This window comes from Alternaria hordeiaustralica (assembly GCF_023758085.1).
Source record: "Alternaria hordeiaustralica strain BMP 2776 chromosome Unknown scaffold_20, whole genome shotgun sequence".
NCBI classification, from domain to species: Eukaryota; Fungi; Ascomycota; class Dothideomycetes; order Pleosporales; family Pleosporaceae; genus Alternaria; species Alternaria hordeiaustralica.
In genome coordinates, this window is record NW_026056792.1 from 33,307 (window position 1) to 52,782 (window position 19,476).

Consider the following 19,476-nt stretch of genomic DNA (forward strand, 5'->3'; position numbering starts at 1 on the left):
GCGGCTCGATCAGCTGGCGAGTGGAGCGCTGTACCAAAAGGTGGGAACGTTGCGGAGTTCCAGTCTACGTTGAAGGCGCCCGCGGCCTTGACGTCGTTGCAAAGAGAGTTAAAGAGAGTTGGAAAAGAGTCTCATCAAGGTGAGGGGGGAAGAGATGGAGGTCTCTGTGGTATGCGCAATGGTTCAGGCTAAGGGGAGAGAGTCCCGCGAGGAGCAGTGGTTGCGTACCGATTAATCCTAGTTGCAAGCTGTTCCTTACGACGGCCCTTTCCCAACTGGGAGAGCTGAAAATAGGTCCAGGTACATAGGGCTAGCATTCACTCCACCCAATTATCTACCAGTTTGGAGAAATCAGATTAGTCCTCCAGCGGCAGTGGTCTGACCTCCGACAGCCGTTTGCAAGCCGAGGCGTCTTGAGTATTACGCCGAGTGCTTCATTTCGAAAGCTGTGGCTTGGTTGTGGCGCAACTGTGGCTGGGGTTCGGCGCGGAACATCTTGTTGCCTACCCTGGAACTTTGCGATCTCCCGCATGTCGACGCCCAGTCGCAGCTACCAACAACCACGTCCACATTCACCCCACGCGATCTACGCGCAAGTCACTCGGAAGTAGGTAATCGCGACGGGAATCTGGTCACTGGCGTTTGAATTTCTCCCCTGTTCTTGCCCCGCGCAATCTGCGAGTACCTCACCTGCTTTTCGCGACTCATATACAGGACTGCCGACGACATCACTCGAAGCCGAGACGTACACCGACCACACGCGCCATGGCGAACCCCAACGGCAATGGCGTCGCCTCGGGATCTGTCGAGCTCGACGTGAAGCCGCCGTCGAACCTGGTTATCCCCCCACCCAACGTGCGCGAAACGATTGCGAAGACGGCCGACTTCGTTGCCCGCCGAGGCGAATCACACTTCAACGGACTGAAGCAGCGTGTCACTACCGATCCTTCGGCCGCGAACAACCGCAACTTCGTCTTCGTCATGGAAGAGGATCCCTACAACGCCTACTTCCTGTGGTATCTCCAGCAACTGAAGGAGGGTCACGGACGGTCAGTTGGAAGTGCCAAGCAAGTCGTTGACAACAAGCCCAAGGGCCCCCCAGAACCGCCCAGGTTCCGCTTCTCTGCGCGCATGCCAAACATCAGCGCAAAGGACTTGGAGGTGCTGAAGCTCACAGCTCTATACACGGCCCGCGTGGGTGAGAACTGGCTGAAGGATCTGCGCAACCGTGAGTCTGGCAACTTCCAGTTTGACTTTCTCCGACCAAACCACAGCTTCTTCCAGTTCTTCCGATCGCTTGTTGAGCAGTACAAGATCCTACTTGAGGAAGAGGCGACAGTCGAGGCGCGTATCCAGGAGCTACAACAGAACATCAAGAACCGGTTCCATGTGCTAGATCGTGCCAAGGGACGTGCGGAGTACGTCAAGTACGTGACCGCCCAAAAAGAGAAAGAGGAAAAGAAAGTCGAGGCTGAGAAGCAAGAGTATGCGACTGTGGACTGGCACGACTTCACTGTCATTGCGACTGTGCTCTTTGACGAGGCTGACGATGCAGCGGACCTGCCTCCACCAGCACAACTGAACGATTTGCAGTCGCAGTCGCTCGAGCAAAAGGCAGCCGTCTCACTTTCTACAAGGCGTCTCGAGGAGGCCATGCCCGACGAGATGACTTACTACAACGTCACACAGCAGCAGGTACCCCCATCTCAGATGCCGCCAAACTACGCTCCCGCAGCGCCGCCCGTGCAGCCACCGTATGGTGTGCCGTCATACGCGCCTCCGCCTATGCCTGACTACCGAACGCCGGCACAGATATCGCGCGAAGAAGAGCAAGCTCGGCTGGCAAGAGAGCGCCAAGCGGAGAGCGAGCAGCGCGCACGCGCTCAGGCTGCTGCCAGAGGAGCACCTGGTCGCATTGTCACAGACTACGTTCCCCGTGCTGCCGCAAAGAAGGCAAACGTTCAAATGGCCGTGTGCCCTAACTGCAAGCAGCAAGTTCCCGCGAACGAGATGGATGAGCACATCAGAAGTAAGCCGACCCCATTCCTGTCCCTCAAAAGATCATCGCTAACACTGTATTCTAGTCGAACTGCTTGATCCGCGCTGGAAAGAACAGCGCGACAAGGCCGAAGCCCGATACTCTACAACCATCAACACCGCCGACGTCGCGAACAACCTCAAACGCTTTGCTAGTCAACGTGAGGATATCTACGATGGAGCTACTGGATTGCCGATATCTGCAGAGGAAGAAGCTCGGAGGAAGAAGGCTGCACTGTCGTACGATGGTCAGCTTGATCCTGCCAAAAATACTGCTCGTGTAGAGCAGATGCGGGACGTGAACGTCCAGGAGCAACTCCGCAAGATCCAAGAGAAGCACCGCCAAAAGTAGGGTTGCGAGTAGGTCTTGCTTTTTTTTCTCCAGACATCACACAGTCGCTTGAGATGATGATGGCTTTATTTGCATTGGGAGGCGTTTGTGCGAAGTCACTTGGGTATACCACTTTCATGGAGACCCGGAGCCGCAAGGCTTCCATTGATTCCAGTAGTTCTGGGACACTAGTTACTTGTAAAATATTAGTTCGTCAGGCATAATGAAAAATGTGCGTTCAGCGCTCAATCTCCTGTTCGATGCAGACTATTGTGGCGATGCAGCGTGGGGTAGGCTGCGGCAATCTGTATGCTCGGACTTTCGTAGCTTTCCTCCGACCTGCCCAAGACCTATGACCTAACCAGCGACTTTTATTCCCAAGTGCACCACTACCCTCCACGTTCCTCTGTACAGCCCGCGACCATGTCATTAGCACAGGCAACGAAAGGCGACATGGCCTACCAAGTGCGCTCACTCGTACGTATCCTCCTTGCGGTTTTCCGGACATCCGTTGCAGCCTACACTCATGGTGTCGCCGCCCTAGTGTCGCAATCCACACACCTACTCTGTAACTCTGCGTTTGAGATACACAGGCTTGCAGCGCGCTTATTTCCCATGGACTATGGAAGAGCACTGGCTGACCTCTGCACGTAGTACCGCTCCCTGCTGCGCCAAAGCGGGCAATTCGCCGCCTACAATTTCCGCGAGTATGCCAAACGGAGAACGCGCGATGCGTTCCGAGACAGCAAGAACATAACCGAGGAGCGGACAATACAGGAGTTGGTGCAGAAGGGCTTGAATGAATTGCAGATGCTAAAGGTGAGATATATACCCTGTGGTTCGGCAATGGAAGTGGAGGTTCGCAGCGCGTGGCAGAGAAGTGGTAGAGGCGAACGAGCCGCTATCTTGAGTGCCATCGGGCGACGTATGCGCTTGGGCGTGCCGCTGCAAGAAGCTCGGAACATGAAGTCGAGGTTGGATGCACAGGACTGAATGCTGACTCATTCCGCAGAGGCAAACGGTGATCAGCCAATTCTACCAGATCGACCGATTGGTCGTCGAAGGTGGAAGAGAGGGCAAGCAAAAAGGGGATAGAAGTGACATTGTCAGAGTGAAGGACCAGGGCTGGGATTGAGTGCCTCGCTCAAGAGAGCGGGTATGGACGACGAGACGAAATGATCTTGTAACACTATGGCGTACATTGCATGGAGAGGCGAGAGCCTGTACGACAGCGGAGGAGCTGCGTCTACCTCAACAGCGATGATACGTTGAGAATGATGTACTGTATTATATTGGGCCTGCTCAACTCTTTAAAATGGAGTTCAGACTGAAAAAAGGTCAACTTGTTGCACGTATCGGCAATACCCATGACTGTAAGAGATCTCTGAATAGTCTCCAATGCCTGAAAGCATATAATCACCATCGATGATAGTTGGTCCGAAATGGATCAATTGGTCTGGCGAGGCTCAAGCCTACGGTATTCCCAATCACGCGTCGCTGCATTCACGATTCCGTTGATGCTTTTCTTCCTGCGTGGCATCGTTTGAAATACGGAAGTTGTAAGTGGCTCCCTACGGCGCTCCCTCGCAAAACCAGCGAATGGCGACCAGAAATGGTTTTGGTCAAGTAGTAGAGTGTCGTGTGATTGAAATTACCATGCATCTGGTACGACGATCGATACAAGAAGACCAAAGAGGAGGCCTGTTACTTGCGTTTCAAGCCATAGGCCGGTGCTCAGCCCCGGAGTCGCGAACGCACTCGAAGGGGTATAGCGGCGCACGGTTGCGCCTGCCATCTGCAAAGCGACGCGCCTCCCCTTCACGCATCGCGACTTCCCGTTGCATTGCGCCGACATCAATACCCACTTTCACCGCCTGCCCTAAAGCCCATCGAGGGCATCGCATGTTACTATGGCTCCGGTACGTCATCCCATCTCCTTGTTCGAGCATGCGTCCTTGAGCTGCGTCTGCGATATCAATTCCCAGCCTCTGCACGCGCGCGACGCAACACCGCTATCTCTATCACGTGCGTCGCATTTTCGATATTCCATCGACTATCATCGACGCGCCATTATCTCTTGGAAGACCGAGCGATAAGAGAGTAGTCTCTAGATTCGCTTGCTTTAACGAGTGGTGATGAGGAGCTCTTTAGTACCTGCACCTCCCGCGCAACGATGCAGCCATGGCATCGCATCGTGTCCGGACAGCGTCCAAACGTGCACATATCTGTTCTAGACTCAAGCTGACATGATTTAACTAGTTTCGGAACAGGGATCGGTCCAACAGGTCAGGACGCGGCCAGATAGAGCACAATGTGCTGGAAGGATTGCCCATTAGTCAGTATCGGGAAGCTGAAATCACCATTGAGCCAAACTCGGCCGACAACAAGCCTTTGGACAAAGATGCTTGGCCCGAGCTGCCCATGCCTCGAGATTCTCACATGTTGCCTGAGCATTCTCAGCAATTGCTGCGAGCAGCACGCTCCGGGAAGTTGTACAAACCACCGGCTCCCCCAGAAGACGACAACGAGATGAAAGACGAGGAAGAAGAGACTAAAGAGATCCGTACCGGCTTCACTATCAAGAAGTACGTCAAAGTTGCACGGCATCTAGAAGTTTCGGAACCAGAGTATCTCGCAAAGAGAAGGAAAGGTCTCCCATCACCATACGTCAATGGTCAGGTTGCGCAACCTGCGTTGCGGGAAACTAAGGTTAAGAAACTTGATGCGGATGGCAACGTGGCTGTTTACAAGGTACTCGTACCAGAAGGACAGGCTGTAGAAGGCGAAGTCCAGCCTGAAGATGCTGCAATTGAAGTTGCGCCAGCTACTGCGGCACCGGGAACAATCGTCGAGGGAGTCGGTGTTGTGAATGCAGAAGGTGTCGTCGTAGCTAATGACATCCTACAACAAACGCCACCTCGGCGGAGGCCGCCACCTCCTAAGAAGAAGGTCAAGCGTGGGGGCCCAGGCAGAGGCAAGAAGAAGGTCGTCTTTGTCGAAGGAGCAGAGCAAGGGACGCCAGCATCAACTGCCGGCGGTGACATGCTGGGTGTACCAGGCGTCAAACAAGAGGACGGATCGGTAGCTCCGTCAGATGGAGGTGATACGCCAATGGCAGACGCCGGTGGCGAGGAAGAAGAGGGGTCTGGCGAGGAGGGCTCGGAAGATGAAGATCAAGACATGGAGCATACCTCCAACCCAGCGACCCCTCAGGCGTCCTCTGTAGTCCCACCCAGTGCTCCAGCGACCGAAGCCCCCAATTTTGCGGACGCTACATTGACAGAGAGCACCGCGCTAGCAAGCCATCCGCCGCCGGCTTCCAACGAGCCCTCTCAAGATACCGCAACGATCGAGAGGACCGCAATCGAAACCGCTCCAATCGACACGTCGCTGCAGACGCCGAAACGTGACCAGTCAAGCTCACCTGATCTGCCGCTTTCTGCCGTCTCCCATAGTCGCCAGAATTCCATGAACCAGATCTCGACTTCTACTACTACCACAGAAGCCATCGTTCCCGAGGAGGCTCCAAGCGAGGTTCCAGTCCCAGCTCCATCAATGGAAGTGGAAGTGGAAGTGGACGCGGCACCAGCGCCTGTGGTCGTCCCGGAGCCCCAGCCCCAGCCTGAGCCTGTAGTTGAGGCCGAACCCAAACTTGAGGCTGAGCCTGTGCAACCTCAATCAGCTGCTCCTTCTGCACCAACTTCGGAACCAGACCTCATGGGAAGTCTGGAGAGGCAGCTTGAAGAACACGACAAGGACATGGCAGAGTCGTAGAATGGCAAAGCCCAATCCTCCCTCCCTCTACGAGCTTGTTACACATGCTGTATATTGGAATGGACGAATCGCGCACCTTTTGACGCAGCCGTCGGTCATTGTCGCCACATGCGAGGAGTTTGAAATGTACGCATTCTTGGTTTAGAAGAAGGGTTTCGTGTGGCGTTGTGCACATCATTGTATTATTATCAACGAACGTATCACTTTCCAGCTTACTCACATCAATAAACGCACTTTTAACCCACGGCTCCTCTTATCGGCCTCGTATGGTCTTGCGCTGCTGCCGGCGGTATCGGCGTCGGAATCAACTACGCTACCCCACAACCCAACGCACGCTCATACGTCATCCTCGACTTTCCCCGTCGGGAACCGCATTTGTCAGAACAACACTAATCCAGCATGGGTATCACGACGGGAAATGCTAACGCGACAAAGGCAGGTCGTTTACCGAGCTATCTACCGTAAGACTGGACGTATATATCAGCGACCGACTACAGATCATTTGCAATTCAGCCACCCATTCTTGTAAACGCCGTAAGAGCATTGACGCAGAATATGCCTTCCATAAGTGAGATTGTCAAGGCACATCAGCCAGACTTGGCTTCATATGAAGAGCTCTGTGAGTGATCATTGTAATCTATTGATTTCATCGCTAATGAAGTCGTAGACAAGTGGTTCCACACGCACCCGGAGCTGTCCTTTCAGGAAGCCAAGACAGCGGAAGCGATTGTCAAACATCTCGAGACCTTCAAAGCTTTCACAATTCATTCTTCCATCGGCGGCCACGGCGTCGCTGCCACATTCTCCAATGGCCCCGGAAAGACACTTCTCTTACGTGCTGACATTGACGCGCTACCCGTGGAAGAGAAGACAGGCCTGAACTATGCCAGCACAGCGCGTATGAAGGATGTGGACGATGTTGAGAAGCCCGTAATGCATGCCTGTGGCCATGATATGCATATTACCGCGCTGCTTGCGGCGGCGGAAACTCTGGTCAAATGTAAAGAGGCCTGGAGCGGGGAGTTGATCTTGGTGTTCCAGCCAGCGGAAGAAAGAGCAGGTGGCGCGCAGAACATGGTGGATGATGGTCTGTATAACAAAGTCAAAGAGCCGGATGTCGTGGTGGGTGCACATGTCATGCCAGAAAGAGCTGGTGTTATTGGTACGAAGCATGGTTTAATCGCCAGCTCGGCTGATCGATTCCAGTAAATCCGCCCTTCTTCTTGACTCCTCATTCAAACTAATCCCTGTAGACTTCGCATCGAAGGTCGACAAGCCCACGCATCTACACCCCATCGCGGCATCGACCCCATCCTACAAGCCGCATCCACAATAATGCGTCTCCAATCCATCGTCGCGCGAGAAGTAGACCCCCTAGACTTCGCCGTGGTAACAGTCTCCGCCTTCCACGCAGGCGACGCCGAGAACATCATCCCCTCGGAAGCCAACCTGAAAATCGACGTCCGCGCAGCTCTACCCCAAACCCGCGAACGCGTCCTCGCTAGCGTAAAACGTATCATCGCCGCCGAGGCCGAAGCATCCAACAATCCAAACACTCCTACTCTGACACCAACAACGCAGTTCCCCTTGCTCTTCAACGACGCTGACGTTACCAACGCGCTTGAGCAGTCTTTCTCAGCGCACTTCCAGCCTGGAAAGCATTCGTATCAATCGGACATTGCGCGTCTACAGGGCTCGGAAGACTTTGGTATCCTCGCTACTGCGATTGGCAAGCCGAGTTGCTTTTTCCTGTATGGAGGGACGGATCCTGCGGTTTGGGATAAGGCGGAGAAAGAGGGGAGGCTCAGTGAGGATGTTCCTGGGAACCATAGTCCCTTCTTCGCGCCGGTTGTGCAGCCGACTTTGACGGTGGGCATGGAGGGGTATGTCGTTGCTGCTTTGACTTTCTTGAAGAAGTAGGGGTAGGAAGTTGGTGGAAACTCGAGAGACTGGTAGTAGTGATCGCTCATCTGCTCAAAGGATGATGAAGTACTGTTTTCCGGCCTGTATCGCCTCTACAAACTCGTCTGGATGAGACACGATTGTGACAACATCTTCAAGCCCAAGATACTGAGACCTTTGAAGGTACATTGCCAACACGCAAATTACAGCGTTTGGCATGCCAATGAGCGAAGCCACTACAATTGCAGATCCATCGCATACTCTGTTCCACAGTAATGCGCTTCCGTGAAAGTCTCGGGGGCTTGCCAACACCATGCTAGTAGCTGGTGGGATGAGACTTGGTAGCTCAGCGTCTGCCCAAGTCGCCCAATTTTTCGACTGTTCTAGCAAGTGGCGAGTCGTCTGTGGCTCTGACACTCGTTGGGCTTGATCGAATTCAATCGGGCATTGATGCAGACTCTCATCACGAGTAAGAACAGCTAAAACGCTCGAGAACGGCAGTGAATACACAATGCGGCCTTGGTGTCGATATACAAGCATACTGCATTGAACGTCGTTGTCCCAGTCCGGTTCGATGTGAGGTGTGAAGTCAATCGCATTGTCCGAATGGAGTCTGCGAATGAGCTCTTCGCCATTGAAGTTGCTTTCTGATTCCGCGTCGACATCGCTCAAGAGCAAGAACGACTTTAGGCCTTCTTGTACACAACCTGATGTGTTACATGGTATGAAACTTGTGTCGCAGTCCAGTAGACATAGTTGCGCCGAGTGTTTTCTTTCGAGCTGTGATCCCAGCATGACCCTCGGCAGAACGGAGATCTTCGACATGATACCTATCGTGCTTGTTGCGCTAGCAATCGCTGTGCTACTTGTTGCTCCGTTGGCGACGGTGTTCGAATTTGGCTCCAAACCCGCGAACAGAAACCCGACTAGGTAGAGAATGGCCTCTCGTGGGTAGTGCCGACAGATCTCTCTATCGTCTTGATTGGGAAAACCACTGATGGGGCGACGTATCGACGCTGGACGATTCAGCCTCCCAATGGCGATCAGGAATCTACCACTTGTGTAGCCCCAAGCACCGTAGACTTCTTGTACACTGAGTCTAGTACAATCGACCAATGGTTGGAGTAAAGCGTAGTAATAACCCAGCAGCAGAGACTGCAGCTCGGCGTGCGCCGACAGCTGAAGGTGTAGTTGCGGAATATCGGTCTCTTTCGTCAGGTACCTTTCCATATCCTCTCGTTTGTTCGAGTCCCAACTCCCGAGTAGATTTTGGATGTGTTGCGAGACTTTGCCAGAAACCCCTGGAAGGAAAGCATCTATGACTCGGTATGCCAGTGTATCCAATCTGCGGTTTGCTGACCTTTGCGAGGGTTTATTCTTGGAGACGAGATAGCTGAAATTCCAGTCTGGAATATTTGCAGGAGCACTGATCATAACGCCATCTTCATCGACGGCAGCCATTCCGTCCAAGAAGAGTGTGCGTAATCGAGCCGCGAAATCTCTTCCCTTAGGCCACAAAGACATGCATTCTTCCATGTTGTCCAACGGAATGGTCATTCCATTTCTTTTCGTGAGTGCATCTTCAGCGGTCTTGCCTCCCCTCGATGCTATTGAGGACCATCTAGTGTCCAAAGCCACACAAATGACGCTTTCGTCGGTGTTGGTGTCGATATCGCTACTGGAGGTCAACATCTCCACTGTTGCGACTTGTTCGATACCGATCTCGTGTAATATCATCGCGAAGCAGAAAGCGTCGGTCGAGGCTGTAGTGAAAATCGTGCTTTTCTCTGTTGCGAGCCATAGCAGAAGACGCATGATCTCTTCGGATTCGGCAGATGGTATGCAACCCGGCCAATGCTGGCCTTGTTGGGCTAATTGCTTCCACAGATGATCAGTTCTGGTAATGATGCCACGAACGCAAGCGCTTGACCTCCAACCCTGGATATGTTGAGGTGCCTCTCGCATCAAATACTCCATGCCGTCTGGGCTGTTTTCGAACAGTCGCGATAAGAGGTTGATGACAAATTGGTGGACGTATGAGGGCCCGATCGCTGCATCCAGTGCTGCAAGTAACAAGGTCATGAACCAAGTGAACTTGTCCATGTTATCAACAACAGGTACTTGACTTCCAGCAGGATTTTCCACAGCCATGGGGAGTCCGTTTCGGAAGAGCGTGATTTTGCAATCCCAGCGCTTGTGTAGCTCCACCACATCGATCAAACCTTTCCTAGTGATGACAGTATCGATGTCGACTCTCAAAAACTCAACCAAATTGCGGTCTCGGGTCTGGGCCATGACCCAGTTGCCTACATTTCTTCCCGCACCAGCGATGACAGCAATGTCGCCAACACCAAACCCCCAGTTTGCCAGCTTTAGAGATCCGGAAGCGAAGGCGAGCGCCATGTTTGAAATTTTGTTTGTAGCGTGTTAGACCGATCCCGTTCGATTTTGGGGTGAAGAGGAAACGGAGGGCTTGTCAAAGGGCGTAGGTGTAAAAGATCCATGATTAGACGCGGCATAGATAAATGCCGCACCGGTCAACTCCTCATGATAAGGCTTATTCAAGGTGCAGCCTCGCCTGAATAGCCGACACTGTCGGATCCTGTGGCGTTTTCTGATGGCTAATCAACGATTCGACTCGTCTGCGCTCCAATGGGGGTAGCAGGTAAAGTCAGCATGACGTAGCCGAATCGTTGAATACCTTCTACGAGCTGACAGAGATTGAAGCAGATTAGTTGTTGAACAATAACACTTGAACCGCTATCTGTTAACAACCTCAGGGTAATTACAACGCGAAATTGCTCCCCTCATAAGCGGCATTAATCTTCCAGGCGCGGGTGTCTTGCTGAACACCTCATAATAAAAAAGGGAGTATTCTGCTAACTCATGCTGAGTCGCTGCAGCACGAAGCTCAGTATACTAATTCTCGATAGGAAGCTCTTGACTGTTCTCCGATAACCCCTCGTACCACCTAGCACTCGGGAACACTACCCGTATAAGTGAGGGTATCTACAAGAGTGCTAGCTCTTTCGATTTGACGGGGAATTTCACAGCTCTTCTAACTGGCCTCGAATATGAAGCCCTCAGTGGAGCTCGGTAGAGCTCGGTAGTACCGGTTGACTCAGCGTTACCACATTTGGTACAAGTAAAGCTCTGCTACAAGTGCTCGGCAAAGAGCACCCTGAATTATATCAGTACGATCTACTTCAGCCTTGGGCTCGCTTCCACCTTTTGCATACGAGGAAAGCATTTCAGATGTTAGCTTCGGTTGGTAGAATCCGCCTTTGTTGACGCGCCGCCATGTACAGGGCCTGACATACAAGCCACATCGCTTCAATTGCATCATTGCAGGTCAATCACCAATGATATTGGTGGCTTGATGACGCGCCGATCTTGTACTGCTTCAAACTGTCAAGATCATGCAGTGTAACCTCAGCCTCGTGCTAGTTGCCCTGGCAGCCTATCGATACGCACAACAGTACGCCTTCGGGGCTGTCTCGACGGGTCATGACGGTGGTCCAATAGTATGATCCGCTGATTGAACTCGCTTCAGGTGGCAGGGCGCGTGTTGGAGACAACACCGAACGCGTCGATAGCTGCCGAGTGAACAAAGCCACCACAGAGCGTGCGGAATCAGGACAGAAGCGAGGGCAGTTTGCAAAGCATATTGACGAAACGTTTTGGCTAGGGATCATAAGATCACCTGCGGCATTTTAACCTTTCGCACCAGAAGTTGCGATGCGAAGCTTACGAATTGTATTCCTGTGATTCAATGCACCCGTCCCTCTCTTCCTCTTATCTGTGCCCAGGAAGCTCGTAGAGCGGTGGCGCGCCCTGCAACTCGGAAGGCGGCGCAAAGACCTCATGCGCTGCATGATAACCAGACTGCTTTTGAGCAGGGGCGTTATCGACGTAAGACACGGCGGGGACTGGCGCAGGAGTTGAAGCAGTCTTGTCTTTCCGGCGTTTTCGAAGGCAGAACACCACTCCCACAATGATGAGGATTCCCGCGACCACGAGCCCAACCGTCAGTCCGATTATAGTGTTTTGCCCGATACCCTTGTCTTCCGTGTCTTTTGCTCCATCTGAGGCCACTGTTGCCAGGGTATCTGTTGCTGATGTGGTCGACGAGGGACTTGTTGACGATGTTGTTGGTGGCGAAGAAACCGGGTCTAGCGTGACCGATGAAGTCGACAACGACAAGGACGAAGACGAAGACGAAAATGCTTCCGATTCGCTTGCGACACCAGTCCGTTTGATGTACCAGCTAGTACTCCAAAAGCCATCTATTCTTTGCTCCTCGTCGGTGCCCTGGGCATTGACGACTCTAAAGACGAAGGGGTTGGTCAGGTTGGTCTCTTCCGCGCGTACCTCCCATTGGTACCATTGACTTGCTAGATTGACTAAAGTCTCATTAGTACTTCATGTGATAATGAAGAAGCATGAGCCCTTACCAGCGAGCTGCACCGAATTCGCGACCTTGCCTCTTTGGTAGAAGTATAAATTGATGTTTTCGTACGTGGTCGACCATGATATATTGATGCTGGAGCCTTCGCGGAAATCGATCGGGTACGTTACTGGGAAGATGAATCCGCCGTCGCTTGAGTCCTGAGGCTCTGTCCAGATTCTTCCTTCTTCTTCCTGTCTCGGCGAGACATGAGAGGCGAGTAACGTCGAGCTCACGACCCACAGCCTGACGATGGGTCTCCACATAGTTATCTGATACTATGGCAAAAGGGTTGGTGGTATGAAAGCGGAAACAAGGGCACACTTAGCGGAAGAGTGCTCTGCACACACGCCTTTGGTTACACCGAGAGCCTGGAGGCGGGAGCCCTTCACCACGCCGCACTGGTTGAATGCGCATACCTCTTAGTTTAGTTGTTGAATCCCGTGGAACGGGTGAGCGGTTGGCTGAGATGCACTGTTTGAAGCAAGACGATAATGATGCAGGTCCTTGTCTGCTTTCGCCTACTCGGTTCCCACCAATCACCATTCTGCCCAAACGCCACTGTCTCTGCTGTGCCACTTACTGCTCACTCTCAATTTCGCTACTTCCTTTTCGTCTGGAAAGCCATTCAGATCGAATGGTATCGGGGGAAGAAGGCCAGCGGTTACTTGTCTGTTGAAATAACGCCAGCGTAGTTGTCCTTCTTTGAGAAGGGCACCGGAGATGCGTGTGGGTTGGCTTTCGAGTGTGACGCAGCGGTTGATTACATCGGAATGGAGGACCAGAAGCTGACAAGGATTATCAGCGCTAAGCGCCGGGCGGGAAGCTCATACTGACACGCAGAGCTGCGGATTGAGGGGGCAAACCCCCAATAAAGTCGACTGAGCTTGTTCCTTCCAACGAGCCCCAATGTACTTGCGTTGAGTGAATGACAATGGCTGCAGGTAGGTCCTGGGGCAACTTCCGACGCAGATATCGAACTGCTGTTGCCGCCTTGCTCATCTGTGGCTTCTTCATGCACTCATATCGAAGATCGACACCCAGCGCCAGTATATTCAGCCAGCATCAGACTCCACTGTACTGTCCTCAGAACCCGATCGCGAAAGAAGTATTGGTCGTCCTTCGCACAGGTGCCACCGAGGTACTCGAGAAGCTGCCGGTCCATCTCACTACCGTGTTGCGATGCATTCCAAACTACGCCATCTATTCCGACTTTGAAGAAGAATTTGGAGGACATCATATTCATGACGTTTTCGACGAGCTCGACCAGGATCTAAAAGACTCGGTGCCAGACTTTACGCTTTACCACCAACTAAAAACCAAAGGCCGAGATGGTCTCTCCATGGACGGTATCGCACACGATGGAAGTGGCGCATCAGGGTCGCTAAGCAACCCGGGGTGGAAACTTGACAAGTTCAAGTTCTTGCCGATGATAGATAAAGCTCTCCGCCAGATGCCGCAAGCAAAGTGGTTCGTCTTCGTTGAACTTGACACGTACCTGATGTGGACCAACCTGCTCGACTATCTGTCCCAGTTCGATGCAGAGGCCTCGCATTATATCGGCAAGCAAATGTATATTGGCGACGTGCTTTTTGCTCACGGCGGCTCGGGGTTTGTTCTGTCGGCACCAGCAATGAGGAAGGTGATCCGTCATTGGAAATCTCATATGAAAGACCTGAACCAGTACACGATTGAGCAATGGGCCGGAGACATGGTCCTTGGAAAAGCGTTGAAGGATGCTCAAGTATCACTGCTGTGGGCATTTCCTCACTTCCAGGGTGATCCCGTTTCAACGCTCGACCACAACATTACCAAGATCAACAGACAGCCGTGGTGCTATGCCGCGATTACATACCATCATATGCCAGAGAATGAGATCCGGTCTCTCTGGGAATTTGAACAAGAGTGGTATCGTAGGCGTCCAAGGAGCGCTCCTCTGAAGCATGCCGATGTGTTCAAGGGATATATATACCCTAGTCTGAGCAAGGAAAGATCGGAGTGGGACAGTTATTCCGTCGATAAGGCCTTCAGCAACGATGTTTTGAAGGGCGAGGAGGTGCACAGCTCTTTCGAAGCTTGCAAATCGGCATGCGAAAGGAACACGCGCTGTCTGCAGTTCTCCTACCGCCCTTCTAGGTGTCTGGTGTCGAGTGAAGTGCGCTTAGGCCGAGCGTCGACATTACAATGCTCAGAGTATTCCACTGCCGCTTCGAGGTGTGAAAAGATGGAGGAGCCGGCGGCGATAACAGGAGGTGCGGTTCGTTCTGGTTGGATCGTGGACAGGTTGGAAGAGTACATGCGTACTATGGATCAGATGTGCGATCAGATAGGCTGGATAACTTAAAAGTTATACAAATCGAACGAATGTTGTAGTTGCGTTGATTGCGGTGGTGGAGCGTTGGTGTCTGATGGCTGGCGATCGTCATGCCGCTGGACCCTTGCTTAGGCAGAGGTTAGCTCCAAACGACGTAACCTGCCGCTCCAACAATCACTTCCAGACCACACACGGCTGCCTAGATATTACAGTTAGCTGTTGATACCTACACCCAGTTCCAGCAAGCCATCTCCGTCGCTTCCCCATACGCTCTCCCCTCACGCGCCATGACTGAGCCAACTCCTGCCCCGCACAGCGAGCGCGACCCCGCTGCGGCGACCGACGCGAACGAAACACGCGACGAAGAGATAGACGACCATAAGCCACGCGACAGCAACGGCTGGGACGGGAAGTTGCGGATAGACAAGATGAGCATTGCCGACGAACCACGCGACCCCCATGCGCAGGTCGTGAGCGACCCAGAAGTATCAGACGACGAGGGCCCGCCTCCTGAGCAGCTGGCAGCAGATGAGGATTTGCTGGACGACACACCGGAAGATGAGGACGACATAGAGATTGTGCACTCCAAAGTCTCAGACATGTCGGCGTTACGGTTGGAGAGGTTCAAGCAGATGAAGGTATGCTGTGCTGTGGGCTGTAGATGAGTTTGCCTAACCTCCTAGCGTCTCTGCCTACGCCAAAACCGCATAGAAAGCATCGCGATACCCGACGAAGTCGCGCCGACCCTCACAGAAGTCGACCTCTACGACAACCTCATAGCGCACATCAAAGGCCTCGATGCCTTCACCGAACTCACCTCACTCGACCTCTCCTTCAACAAGATCAAGCACATCAAACGCCTGAACCACATGACAAAGCTCAAGGATCTGTATTTTGTGCAGAACAAGATCAGCAAAATAGAAAACCTAGACGGGCTTTCCAACCTGCGGCAGATCGAGCTCGGCGCGAACAGGGTACGCGAGATTGAAGGACTGGAAACGCTGACGGGCTTGGAAGAGCTATGGCTGGGCAAGAACAAGATCACCGAGATCAAGGGTCTAGACACCCTCACCAATCTCAAGATTCTCAGCATTCAGTCGAATCGCCTGCGCTCGATAACGGGTCTGGAGAAGCTCGTCAACCTCGAAGAACTGCACATCTCCCACAACCTCCTCACAGAACTGTCAGGTCTGGAAAACAACGTCAACCTAAACGTCATCGACATTAGCGCGAACCCGATCGAACATCTATCGGGACTGAATGGTCTCAAGCACCTTACTGAGTTCTGGGCAAGTAACTGCAAGTTGAGCGACTTTGGAGAGGTCGAGAAGGAGTTGAGAGATAAGGAAGAGCTGGAGACGGTCTACTTCGAGGGCAACCCTCTTCAACGGGCACAACCGGCGCTATACAGGAACAAGATTCGGTTAGCGTTACCCCAGGTTGTACAGATCGATGCCAGTAAGTTCAAACCCCTCAATGTCTCAGAACAGACGTTGACCTTGTAACAGCATTCGTGAAGCAAGTATAGGCGACCAAGCGGGAACGAGGATCAAACTGCAAAGGTGAACAAGGCATTTACACGGCGCACTAGGAAGAAGCTGCAGGCGTTCAGGCAAGCATACATCTAGCGTGGCGATATGGTGGTGATACCCTATGAATGCATGGTATTGTTGGCTATAACCGAGGCTTGTACTTACGAGGTGAACTAATAAATCTAGTCCATGTCTTGCCGGTCTCGGATCTCAAGCCGTGACCACAGCCCGATAAACATGCGGTCTGCAGCATTCCCATCAACCGTATTCTACCCGCGCCGCACCGTGCCGCCCCCGGTTTCGACGCTAATACTTTATCCGCTGTATAGGAATCCTTCGGTCCTGCATAGAGTGGGTCTCTTTTTCGCGGAGACAATACCCCATCTAGCTCAAGTCCCAACGGCTTTCACATCGCCTAGCTTGCTTCGCTCAAGGGTTCATGCCGTGCTTTCGGGATGTTTCGAGAGGCGTGTTGGCTGTGGATGCAACCGAACCGCGGCGAGCGTTTTCCAAGACTTGGCTTGCGCTGCACGAACAAGGTTATTTGGATGCGAAAAATGGGTACCTCTGTCTGGAGATGCAAGTGAACTTCGAGTGGGTGACAGCTCGGTAATCAAGTGGGTGGCAAGCTCCACTCGTACAGTGGCTACTCTATTCATGGAGGTGTACTTGCAATCGATGTTCCTACACACTCTCGATTCGATATACGGATTCTTATCGCGGCTCGATTCCTGGAATCATGGTTTTCTTGGGCGTTGGCGTGCTCTTTGTGGCCTCCGCCGCCGCCAGATTCGCGCCTCGCTCTGCGGAACCCCCCATGCGTCTTGCCGATCGCCAGTCAGGAAACGTGGCGAACATCAAGCAAACAGCTGATGGGGCAATTCCCCGTTTCGAATGGGAACAGTCATTCTTGACGGATGCGACCCTCGAGGAAGCATTGACCTCGGTATCAGCCGACGCAAGGTCGCTTTTCCAGTTTGCTTCGCACAATATTGCCAGCGACTCCGTCCCTGAGACAGAAAGTACTTTCAACGGCCGCGAATGCAAGGTCTTCCCTGGCGATGAAGATTGGCCGGCGGACGCGAGCTGGTCGGCGCTCAACGATATCACCAACGGTGCTCTATTGAAGCCTCTCCCCCAAGCACATGTCTGCTACAACACTAGCCTGGCTGCTGCAGACCAGAGTGCTTGCGATGCCATGACCAAGTCGTGGACCGATCCGTTTTCCCAGTATGTAGCCTTTGAAGATTGCCTCCTCATAGCCATCGACCAACGTACATGAACAGGCTCGATGACCCACTTGAGATGCTAAGTCCGATGTACCAAGGCAGTACATGCCAACCACCTCAGCTCTACGATAGTAAGGAGTGCACCCAAGGAGGATACTCTGTCTACGTCGTAAATGCCTCGACTACCGCTCAGATCCAGCTGGCGCTTAACTTCGCGCGGAACACAGGTGTTCGCTTTGTAGTCCGAAATACAGGTCACGATTTTGCGGCAAGTGCTTCATCCATACCCAATCTTCCAATCGCTGATAGCTCTTAGGGCAAGAGCGGTGGTGCTGGCTCTCTTAGCGTATGGACTCCTGGATTGAAAGACATTGCATTCATCGAGAACTACGAGTCTGAAGATTACACTGGACCGGCCATGAAGGCTGGCGCAGGTGCGCAAGGCTTTGAGCTTTACGCTGCTGCGAGAGATCTCGGCGGCACAGTCCTTGGCGGTGAATGTCAGTATCTACTATCTCGACATGTTTTGGGATATACACTGACTTTGCTTGTGATACAGGCCCTACTGTTGGCGCAATGGGCGGGTGGATCCAAGGTGGCGGCCATTCACCTCTGTCTGGCCACCTGGGCTTAGGCGCTGACCATGTGCTTTCCATGGAGGTAGTCTTGGCAGACGGTCGTTACGTGACTGCTGACAAGAACAACAACCCCGAGCTGTTCTGGTCATTACGCGGTGGTGGCGGTCTGACTTTCGGTGTCGTAACCTCCGTCACCGTCAAGGTACATCCAGACCAACCCATTGCCTCCGCCAACTGGGTTGTCATCACAGGCAAGAACGTCAGCACCGAAGCCTTCAAGCAAGGACTCAAAGCCTACATGGAATATTTCCCACAGAACGCCGATAACAACACTTACGCCTACTGGAAAGTATTCCCGGGGCCCGATTCCATCATGATGGATATGTCGCCTTTCTTCGCTCCCGGCAAGACCGTCGAAGAAGCCAAAGCCCTGGTCGACCCTTGGGTAAAAGACATGGCCGCACTTGGAATCACTGTCGCGCCCGAATGGACACAATACAACGGCTTCTACGACGCGTACAACGGCTCTTTCCCCGTGGAGGCCGTTAATAGTAATGGTGTAGCCACTACCTCACGCATGATCCCCCGTTCCAACTGGGCCAACGAATCCATCTTCAACGAGACTTTCGAAGCCCTCTGGCAAGCCGTCGACGAAGGTATGGCGCTGATCGGCTACAATATGGCGCCATCATGGGAGAAAGGCGGACGCCCTGACAACTCTGTCAATCCAGCTTGGAGAAACATGCTCGGTTTCATCATCACTGGGACTGTGCTGAACATGACGAATCCAGCTGCGGAGATTGTCGAGGAGCGCCTCAACATGACTTATGGCGTTATGCAGAAATGGCGCGATCTCACACCCGGCTCCGGTTCGTACCTCTCCGAAGGAGATCGCCTTGAGCCGAACTTTCAGTGGTCGTTCTGGGGTAGCTTCTACCCGCGTCTCTTGGAGGCGAAGCGCAAGTATGATCCTTTTAATCTCTTCTGGGCTACTGGGGCAGTGGGCAGTGAGTTCTTCAATGTGCGTAGCATTGACGGTTTGCCGAATGAGAATGGGAGGCTTTGTGTTAATCCGAAACCAACGCTCTACCAGGCTGAGGGTCCTGACTGGGTTCCAGAGTAGATGGATGGTGTTATGGCGACCATATGTGTATAGATCCGAGATTAAGGGGTTCTCGGTTTATGTTAATAGGAAATCTCATCAAGGCGGATCAGCCGATGTGCGCCCAAAGGAGTTGGACACATTGCATTGCTTTTTTTCTTGGCAACGAAGTAAATTACTAGCGTCGATGAGGTGAAAGGTATCGTCTTGATAATGATGGTCTACATTGA

The 19,476-nt window shown here is 52.8% G+C and overlaps 8 protein-coding genes across 8 annotated transcripts; 7 read left to right on the forward strand and 1 right to left on the reverse strand.

Moving 5' to 3' along the window:
- Positions 1 to 765: 765 nt before the first annotated feature.
- J4E84_008110 (uncharacterized protein) lies at positions 766 to 2,389 on the forward strand (the record flags this gene model as incomplete). Its single annotated transcript, XM_049390688.1, has 2 exons — positions 766 to 2,029; positions 2,085 to 2,389. 2 exons carry the CDS (start codon positions 766 to 768, stop codon positions 2,387 to 2,389), a joined length of 1,569 nt encoding a protein of 522 aa, XP_049241395.1.
- A 402-nt stretch (positions 2,390 to 2,791) lies between these two features.
- J4E84_008111 (uncharacterized protein) lies at positions 2,792 to 3,503 on the forward strand (the record flags this gene model as incomplete). Its single annotated transcript, XM_049390689.1, has 3 exons — positions 2,792 to 2,845; positions 3,023 to 3,187; positions 3,381 to 3,503. The coding sequence occupies 3 exons, from the start codon at positions 2,792 to 2,794 to the stop codon at positions 3,501 to 3,503; spliced, it is 342 nt and encodes a 113-aa protein (XP_049241396.1).
- A 775-nt stretch (positions 3,504 to 4,278) lies between these two features.
- J4E84_008112 (uncharacterized protein) lies at positions 4,279 to 6,142 on the forward strand (the record flags this gene model as incomplete). The annotated part of the gene is made up of 2 exons (XM_049390690.1): positions 4,279 to 4,287; positions 4,670 to 6,142. The coding sequence occupies 2 exons, from the start codon at positions 4,279 to 4,281 to the stop codon at positions 6,140 to 6,142; spliced, it is 1,482 nt and encodes a 493-aa protein (XP_049241397.1).
- A 555-nt stretch (positions 6,143 to 6,697) lies between these two features.
- On the forward strand, positions 6,698 to 8,062 carry J4E84_008113 (uncharacterized protein; the record flags this gene model as incomplete). Its single annotated transcript, XM_049390691.1, has 3 exons — positions 6,698 to 6,761; positions 6,810 to 7,347; positions 7,396 to 8,062. The coding sequence occupies 3 exons, from the start codon at positions 6,698 to 6,700 to the stop codon at positions 8,060 to 8,062; spliced, it is 1,269 nt and encodes a 422-aa protein (XP_049241398.1).
- A 1,853-nt stretch (positions 8,063 to 9,915) lies between these two features.
- Positions 9,916 to 10,447, reverse strand: J4E84_008114 (uncharacterized protein; the record flags this gene model as incomplete). Its single annotated transcript, XM_049390692.1, has 2 exons — positions 9,916 to 9,922; positions 9,975 to 10,447. The coding sequence occupies 2 exons, from the start codon at positions 10,445 to 10,447 to the stop codon at positions 9,916 to 9,918; spliced, it is 480 nt and encodes a 159-aa protein (XP_049241399.1).
- A 2,978-nt stretch (positions 10,448 to 13,425) lies between these two features.
- On the forward strand, positions 13,426 to 14,835 carry J4E84_008115 (uncharacterized protein; the record flags this gene model as incomplete). Its single annotated transcript, XM_049390693.1, has 1 exon — positions 13,426 to 14,835. One exon carries the CDS (start codon positions 13,426 to 13,428, stop codon positions 14,833 to 14,835), a length of 1,410 nt encoding a protein of 469 aa, XP_049241400.1.
- Positions 14,836 to 15,092: 257 nt separating this feature from the next.
- Positions 15,093 to 16,310, forward strand: SDS22 (Protein phosphatase 1 regulatory subunit sds22; the record flags this gene model as incomplete). Its single annotated transcript, XM_049390694.1, has 2 exons — positions 15,093 to 15,443; positions 15,489 to 16,310. The coding sequence occupies 2 exons, from the start codon at positions 15,093 to 15,095 to the stop codon at positions 16,308 to 16,310; spliced, it is 1,173 nt and encodes a 390-aa protein (XP_049241401.1).
- An 844-nt stretch (positions 16,311 to 17,154) lies between these two features.
- On the forward strand, positions 17,155 to 19,267 carry J4E84_008117 (uncharacterized protein; the record flags this gene model as incomplete). Its single annotated transcript, XM_049390695.1, has 4 exons — positions 17,155 to 17,567; positions 17,624 to 17,834; positions 17,883 to 18,066; positions 18,126 to 19,267. The coding sequence occupies 4 exons, from the start codon at positions 17,155 to 17,157 to the stop codon at positions 19,265 to 19,267; spliced, it is 1,950 nt and encodes a 649-aa protein (XP_049241402.1).
- Between the last annotated feature and the right edge of the window lie 209 nt (positions 19,268 to 19,476).